The sequence below is a fragment of the Nilaparvata lugens genome, chromosome 7 (genome assembly GCF_014356525.2).
Source record: "Nilaparvata lugens isolate BPH chromosome 7, ASM1435652v1, whole genome shotgun sequence".
NCBI classification, from domain to species: Eukaryota; Metazoa; Arthropoda; class Insecta; order Hemiptera; family Delphacidae; genus Nilaparvata; species Nilaparvata lugens.
The window spans coordinates 44,901,885-44,910,965 of record NC_052510.1 but is presented as its reverse complement, the minus strand read 5'-3'; the positions used below and the strand labels follow the sequence as shown (position 1 = coordinate 44,910,965).

Below are 9,081 nucleotides of genomic sequence, written 5' to 3'. Positions count from 1 at the left end.
CACGGGAAAACTTAGCAGCAAGGAGTTAAAACATTCAATTTCCCAGCAAGCTGCATTCAACTATAACTAAAAATACAAACTGATGCACAACTAACTAAGCAAATAGGAAGTCCATATTGAGATATTAATATAAATACTGATTGTTGGATGATTTTCATAAAAATATAGTGCATCAGATTAAGCTAAGGTTAAGCACACCTGAGGAGGCGCGGCTTGGTGATACAAAGTGATCTTATGGAGATTGCCTTATCACACAGTTCCACGCCATGCCCGACTCAGTGTGTGTGAGTTCTTCCATTCATAGCAAGAAGCACCTGGATGCAAAATTCTGCATCGCGCCTCATGTGTGCATCCAGCTAAAGTTATTTATTGGCGGTACAAAGTTCGCCGACCAAGCTAGTTATCTATCTATCTATATCTATATTATATATAAAAGCGAAATGGCACTCACTGACTGACTGACTGACTGATTCACTCACTCACTCACTTGCAGAACTAAAAATCTACCGGACCAAAAACGTTCAAATTTGGTGGGTATGCTCAGTTGGCCCTTTAGAGGCGCACTAAGAAATTTTTTGGCAATATTTCAACTCTAAGGGTGGTTTTTAAGGGTTTAAAGTTCGTCTTTTAGCATGCGTATATTCTTCTTATTCCAATCTCTTAATTATAATTGAAAAATGTCCATACCAAATGTTAATATAGAACTATAATCTAGAGAGAGAGTACCTCATCGAAACAGTTGTTAACTGGAAAACTGGAAATTTAATTATTAATAATTTTGTCAGGTTGGCATTAAGTTGAGTTGACTTTGTTAGGTTGGCACCAAGTTGAAGATTGAAATTCATTTATCGCGGAAAAATTTATTGGGCATCTGGCTAAACGGATATGGCGAGCGAAGCGATTCTGACGGCTAGTTTAAATATACATTCAAAAGTTGCTAATAATGAACTTCGTCTAATATAAATACCCCACTGTAATAATATGTGTCGGGGTTGGTAATTTTAGTTATAAAGGTTAGTTAGTTGTTAAAGATAAAATGGATGTAAATTGTATCATATAAAAAAGTGAGAAATACCGAGTTTGAAGTTTGTAACCACTGATATGATACAGCTATTTCAAGTCCGTATGCAGGTGCTCAGTTTGAACTGCATTTAGCCCATCATCCAGCTTAAACCGTGCAATCGTGTGCTGATTCAGAACTGAATACGACCCTATCTAACTATCCTAGTTGATAAATTCCCCACCTACAGCTCTGTATGTAGTAGTTAAGTTGTTCCAGTACATGTATTTCTTAATAATTTCCTCTTCAGGGAATCGTCTAGCCACTTTTAAAGTGTTTTTCACAGTGCTGGTTCGTTTTGGCTACTCTTCATTGGCCCACACCACTCTATGTAATCTTTGCTCATTGAATTTGCATTCTGCTTTGCCTGTGTCCTGTGATATTGGGTCTGGATCGTGAAGGGCAACAAGAAAATGTTTTCCAGATTAGCTTTCAATTGCGGTAAATATCTCTTCTAATTTCATAATAATTATATTATCAATTCTGTAATATTTATTCATGGTCAGTTATGTTTCCTTTGCACTTGGAGATACTTAAAAGTCATTCTATTCTGATTCCTTAGCCATTTAACCTAAGCCTACCATTCCTCTGCATTTTTGATTGACTTACATTAAAGGTTTCAATTTAAAGTCGATGTGCCTTCTTTTAATATTTATCATAGATTCACAAAATTGGATTACAAAAACCTAATCATTTATATAATTTGAACTGATTGATGTCATCTGAATTGCTCGTGATATTTCAACCTCAGTACATTAGCCTACCTTGAATATTAGTCTGCTTATTTTTGGATTAATTTTACATCTAAGGACTCATCCCAAAACATTCTCCCAATTAAGTTAGACATTTTAATTCCATCTTATTAGTCACTAAATTTTAAAAATTATGCTCAAATTGTTATTAATTTTATGTATGGTAGATATGTGTGTGATTTGTCATTGCCACAGATTCAAATTACGGTAGCCTAGATTGGGAATTTGTTCTTTAAGTGGCACGTAAATAGTGCTCTATGTATTTAAAAAGTTTATTTGTACTATATTTTTTAAGGGAAATGTTTTTTATCTGATGTACGTATTATCGATATTTAAAATATTGAATATAGCACCATCATAAGATTATAAATGTACACTGTATTTCGAATAATAATAATATCAAAATATTGCCATTTAAAGAATAAACCTAATTTACCCTTTTACCTTTTTAACATTTAAAAATTTTAGTTTCTGAAGAGATGTATAGTTTGATATTTTGATGTAGGGTACTATCAATAATACGTACACCAAATACAGAACTGTACCCTACATGATGCGTCATATTTTTTGAAGATATGAAGTAGGAATTGAGATATTGTGAAAGTACCTACCATAGCTCGTTATGTTTTGTATTTTCATAAGTTGATTCACAAATTTTTACAGTGTATTTTAATAATTTTTTGTTCTTAATGTTATGTAAAAATAAACATCTCAATTTCAATCAGGATGATTAGAAAGAGAACACAATTTTGGTCAGGTAAAATAGGAAAATACAGCTGTATCAAATTTTGTTACATGAATTTATTCTACATTATTAGTTGTATCTTAATACTTGCTGATTTAGTTGATTGTTTATCAGCCAAACAGGTGCGGCCAGCCCTGATAGGTGCAGTGCGATGCAGCGGCACCGAAGCGGCAACGTCGCAATCGCAACAGCTGATGAGCAAGGTTGCCGTGATGGCACCGGCAGCCAGCCGACAGCTCTCGGCCACCGCCACCGGTGACCGCCCGCCATGGGAGGGACCCGAGCGTGACCTCGTCAACTTCCCCCGCCCCGTCATGCCCGAGGAGCCCGGCAAGGTCCGCTACCTCTTCGTGCCTGAAGAGTGGTTCGAGTTCTTTTACAAGAAGACTGGTGTTACTGGTAATTTTTTCGATTCACAAAAATGTTAAGGATCTTCGAATCAAATTATTCTAATCATTATTAATTTTATTTATTATCAAAGACAAAATCAACAAACTTTGCAGGTCACGACACACAAACTACACAATAAAAATTAAACACACAAAAATAAATACAAACTCACAAGGTATCATCACTTCAACGGGTTGGATTATCAATATTAGACCTAAAATATTCATCAATATTATGAAATCAGTTTCTCATAAAAATACTTGACTATTTCAAATTTATTTATTATTCAAGTCTCTTATATGTAGCATAAGGACTAGACCACATGCGTTTTTTCAGGTGCCAACTCAATCAGCCTATCTCAGAGCTTCTTCCCCTGCCGACTTTAAAAACGCTTGAATACCCGCTTATTACGGTCTGGCCCTTAATATATTAGAAAAAACCTAGACACGACCTACAGCTCTTTAAAAATCCTAAAACTCTCTTTTAAAAGGTGAAACACTAGAGAGAAGAATTCAAGCAGCTTTTATTAATTTGAACAGTAATAAGAGTTTTAAAGTTCAACTATTTGTGCGTAAATGGCTACTGGTCATTTCTCATGAATTTATTTATAACTTACAATGATAAATTGTACAATATTAATTGGAAGCAGGAAGAAAAAAATCTTAGATTTAAAAAAATCGCTTGTTTCTAAGTCAAAGTTCAAGTACAAAAATTAATAAACTAGAAATATTGAATGCAGTAGGATAAAAATCTGAATTATGATAGAATACTGCATATTATTTAATAATATCACAAAGTTAAAAAATGAAGCCATAAAAACATTTTATCACTGTTATAGCCTATCGGCTAAAAGAAAGAGAACGGTTGAGTTAGATTAGATTCATTCATTCATGTAGATGTATATATGCTGGCTTATGCAATGTGCATATTCATGTTTATTCTGGCTTTGGTTCTAATTTATAATTATTGCTAATACAGCTAATCATACAAAATAATACATTTTTAAGGATAAACTGAAGAATCATATGTACAACTATTTATTTGTAATTGAAAAAACACAGTTTAATTTTTGTCACTTCCACATTTATTGGATTTGTACAAAGGACTACAGTTTCATGTTGAAACCAACACATCTTCAGCTGTAGTGGTGAACCAATGCATAGCAAAATATGTGTTGGCTTCAATAAATATGTGGAAGTGACAAGAATAGAAATGTGTTTTTTCAATTATGGAGAAATTCCACAATATCAATTCCAATTCAACAAATTTTATTTATAATGAGCTGTTTTGTTTGCTCTCTAACAAAATCAGAGAATATTATAGAATATTTAGAAATACTCTTATTTTATCAAATTTTATGTACGATTCCTATTATGTGCTATAATTTTAGTAAGTTTATTTATTCTATTGTTTTGTTTTCAGGTCCTTACGTATTGGCTTTCGGTATTTTCAACTATGTAATGAGCAAAGAAGTGTGGATAATTGAACACGAGTACTACTATGTTTATGCGCTGGCTGCCATCTTCTATTTTGGCGACAAGAAATTTGGAAAGCAAATTGGCGATTATTTGGACAAAGAGATTGAAGTGAGTTATACCTTTCAAATCGATCACAGTCAAAGTCTGGTACATGTTAATCTCAGATTGATTTAAAAGCAAGCGTCGATAATTCTTTTGTTAATTGGAAAGATGTGCAACTGATCTTACATATTATATTCATCAAAAGTGATCGGATTCATATGGCTCTTCCATTGCTCTCTTCATTTATTGTTATATTTTGGGAAAAAAGTTTCAAGTGATCTTACTACAGTAGACTCCGGTTACAACGTGGTTGAATGGACCATCCGTTTCTGAGCGTTATAGCCGGAGTAGCGCTATAACAAGAGTTGCCATTATTATCAACAGTGGAAATTGGTTCTAAGATACTGAACGCTTTGAATACATTTTTTATAAATATTTATATTTTACTTTCTAAAATAAATCATTGGTACCTAGTTTTAATTTTTCTAGAATTTAGAAATGTTCTGCCTATACTATGTTACTTGAAATATCATACAAATCCAGGCTGTCTTGTTTGCTGTATACTTGAGCGGCAATTTTTTGACAGATTTGAAACATCGTGGATTTCATTATTTCTCAATCACTCGAAGTTCTCGTTTCTCAGTTCCTGTCATATTGGCACAAACAAATACAGTGGTGAACTCTTTTGACGACTTCCCGTCAATACACTCTCTCCTCTGAATTTCAAAGTGTTTTGGGGAGCAAGTCTATGAAAAAGTCCAGTCTCATCTCCATATTTAAAGATATTGTCACTACCGTAGTCCTCTAGATGCAATCAGAATGCAATCATGGATTTCTTCCATCGATTTTTAAAAAGTTATATGAGCAAAAATTGAAAAAAAAATTGGAGACAAACGTGATTTTCAAAAATGTCACACCTTCAAAAGCGGATATCTCGAAAACTAGAGAAGATATAGAAAAAGTTGAGAGATAAATATTATAGGAAATTATGTAAGCTTCAAAAATTGTCTTCCAAACATTTCCCTTTATAACCTTTCTTTGACTGGACTATCAATCTATTTAACTATATTTTTTTCCAATTTTCCACCCTTCATCTTATATTTTAGAGAAAAATGTTATTACCTTTTCATTGTCGGGTACCATAAAATTACCTCACATTAACTTCCCACAGCCAGTGGTAACCTCGTCTAGGACCATCAAATAAAACCCCAAGAATTTAATTACCAGTCAATTCTAGTGAGTGAGTAGGCCTATTCATGGAATTTTATTGATGAAGTTTGCAATAATATTAAATTTATAATATTTTACGTATCCAAACAATTTCTCTCTGATGCATGAATTTATAGTGAGATTCATGTATGTGGGCCTCATATGAAGACAAGTCCACGTTAGAATGGTAGTTAAGAAGAGATAGGAAACAGCGTTGCCGATTGTCTGCCTGCCACTGCCCTCTATCGTAGATATATCTCATACCGGTTCATTTGATGTAATACAAACTTCATTATTGTTAAAAATGATCAATTATATTTTATTCGCCAATAAAATATATTTTTCAATGATTTAATAATAAATTTCCATAATTGAGATTGAATATTTTGTAAATTATTTCTACATTGTTGAAAAAACTGGCCACGTTGCAGAGCTAGAAAAGGATAGCGCTATTTTCTTTTCCGAATGGTAGACTAGGCTAGCAACACCAATCGAATACTGCCATTATAACGTTGACCTCACTATAGGATAAAGAGCAGCTTGTCTATTTTGACTGCTAAAAGTTTATTTGGAAAGTAATTTAATTGTTGGAAGTTTGATACTGATGAAGAGTTGATTGATTTCAGGCCGATACACATTTCTTCGAAAAGGATAGGCTAGACAAGATAGCCAACTTCAACAAGAGCATTGAGGAGGAGAAGACACTGCAGTGGCAGAAAGAGGCCGACAAGCTGATCATCGAAGCCAAACGCGAGAACGTCGCTCTGCAGCAGGAGGCCATTTTCAGAGAACGTGCCATGTTCGCCTACCAAGAAGTAAGTCAATTGCAAACCAATACAAATTAATCCAGTGTTACACAAATTAGAATCAACTATCTTGAATCAGTTGAGTCGATTGATTGAATTATTTTATCATACATTCATTTCATCCTCGATCTCGATTGATACAGCCCAGCATGTGGATTTTTAAGGATTTGAAATACTTTCTTGTTTCAAATAATTCATATTTGAATTGTGTTTTTTATAAGATGCAGTAGGATGCATTATTTTATATGAATCTATTATAGTAGTAAATAATACCTGATGAAAAAAGGTTGAGACTTTGGTCTCCTGATCACTGAATATAATCGTTGCTGAGTTGTGACTTAGGCTGGCCACTAACTGGTAGAACATGCATGATAGACCTGCATGTCATGTTTACATGATTCAGGCAATAGCCTGTTTTTTCTTTTCCGATTCTTGTATTTTTTTGCTAACCTAATAAATAAATACATAAACACATTCACATGTTCATCATCAGCGAGAGGCTTCTAACATAAAATAAACAACCAATAACAATAAATAAACCACTGCAAAATTACAAATTTTAATGATAAGAAAAATAATTTAACCTCAAATAGTGCAGCGAAGAAAAAAATATACAAAAAATGGAGATATCGGTACATAAACCTAACCTTAAATATAATTTGCTCGAAGCGTTTCGCCGTGATGACACAACAATGTACAATGTAAGACTGTGCATGGCATGAATGTTCTACCGTTAGTGACCAGCCTATTAGCGATCTTTTTTTTTTGCAGGCGACAACCCTACATTGACTAAGTTATGTTGGTATATTAAATGTATACAACCTGTATCATTATTCAAATTAAAGCACGGCCTTTTCCCAATTGAAGCACAATTTTTTATTTATTATTGAATAAAGAAGTCAATTTGATAAAAACTTCCAATACAAAACACAATAACACATTATTCTGCTAGCCTACCGCCATATATATATTTTTTTTAATTTCCTCTCACCTTCATTTTCCCTCTAAAAACCAGCTGTCTCCATTCCACGATTACAACCTAAACAATATTACCAACATTCATCTATCTCATTTTATACTATTTATTATAAAAATATTTAATTATGATTATTTTATTTTATTAATTCATTTATGATAATTAATGTAACACTACAAACCATAAGGGCTTGCATGAGAAGTTGGCGATTTCGCACTATCTGGCAACGCCTATATTTGTTCATCTGAAAGCCCAAATCACAAATACTCGTTTTATTCAGAATATAGTGTTATTCTACACGTTTCAATTTCAAATCTACTCAATTTGTTTTGAGTAGCTGATAACTCTCATAAAGTATTCTTTTCGGGAGTGCCTAACGCCGTTGATATGGTCTTATTGGTTTGGTTTCAAAACTATAAAGATTTAACTTGATTCATGATAAGTTTTGTTAAATTTGAAGATAAATAAATTGAATTTGAAGCCCGGTCGAAATTTACAAACTTATCATTAGCCTTGCATGATCACACCAGATTTGACAAATACTCACTTATCAAACAAACTAACTAGCAAACAAAATGCAATTGCTTCTTCTTCATCTGCTTTTGTGTTCTTCTTTTTTCTTCTTCATCGTCTTTTATTTTCTTCTTCTTCTTCTTACCACTTATCTTTTCATAATTCTTTCTTCTTCTAATGAGTGGCGTGTTTTGTGTTACAGATCAAGAGGCGGTTGGATTACCAGTCGCAGAAGCAGCTGATGGAGCGACGCATTGCGCAGAAGCACATGGTCGAATGGATCGTGGCCAACGTGCTGAAGGCCATCACCCCGCAACAGGAGGCCGACACACTCAAGAAGTGCATCGTCGATCTGCAGGCCATGTCAGCCAAGGCCTAAACCCTCCCCCCATCCACTTTTAGTAAATTATATTCATCAACAACAATAAGTCATCGGTAGAAATGTGTGGTGAACTCAATCATGCAACCTGTCAACAGTAGAAGAGATGCATGATGTGTGGTGAACTTACCGCCATGAATAAATGTCATAAATTCCAATTATTGTTGAAAGCTAATGTCCTTGCGAACTGCTAATAAATTGTTATAGTTTATATCTATTAAAGATACACATTTATTGAAATCCTTTTTTATGTCCTTCCTTATTTTTTCTCACTGTGAACCTTCTGAAAAGTATAACTTTTTATTGCGGATGATGCCTACATGAGCTTTTTGCTTGTACATAGATGATTGATGAGATGATCTAACGTCCATGACTACCGGCGGAATTCGAACCCACGATCAGGTAGCCGACTGAAGGGTGCAATGCCTTAGTCATCTCAGCTTACCTGACCGACAAATATTAGTGTTTCACAAATTATGGCTGAACAACCGTCCTTGAAAATGCTTCTTCCAGCCCTTCCATAATCTTTCACAAGATAGTATATTACGCTACAAGCACAGAAAGTTAGTGTTTACGGTATGAGGATAGTTTCCCGGGCGAGGCTTGCCGAGCCCGGGAATATGTTATCCGAATACCATAATAGTATATTTCGCACCTAGGGCCGAAAATGAGACTTTTCCGGCTCGAAATCGGTTTTCAAGTCCGAGGCCGTAGGGCGAGGACTAGAAAAG

General features: G+C 34.2%; 1 protein-coding gene across 1 annotated transcript; it reads left to right on the top strand.

The window, feature by feature from the left end:
- The first annotated feature begins 1,329 nt into the window (after positions 1-1,329).
- On the top strand, positions 1,330-8,592 carry LOC111051202 (ATP synthase subunit b, mitochondrial). The gene is made up of 5 exons (XM_022337653.2): positions 1,330-1,501; positions 2,672-2,956; positions 4,370-4,533; positions 6,303-6,491; positions 8,174-8,592. The coding sequence occupies exons 1-5, from the start codon at positions 1,474-1,476 to the stop codon at positions 8,348-8,350; spliced, it is 843 nt and encodes a 280-aa protein (XP_022193345.1). The 5' UTR covers positions 1,330-1,473; the 3' UTR covers positions 8,351-8,592.
- Positions 8,593-9,081: the final 489 nt, after the last annotated feature.

Excerpts from the sequence above, each read along its gene's own strand:
- LOC111051202 (XM_022337653.2), top strand. The coding sequence starts at position 1,474 with ATGTTTTCCAGATTAGCTTTCAATTGCG. Across the intron at positions 2,957-4,369 it reads CAAGAAGACTGGTGTTACTG|GTCCTTACGTATTGGCTTTC; the intron begins GTAATTTTTTCG and ends TTTTGTTTTCAG. Across the intron at positions 6,492-8,173 it reads CCATGTTCGCCTACCAAGAA|ATCAAGAGGCGGTTGGATTA; the intron begins GTAAGTCAATTG and ends TTTGTGTTACAG.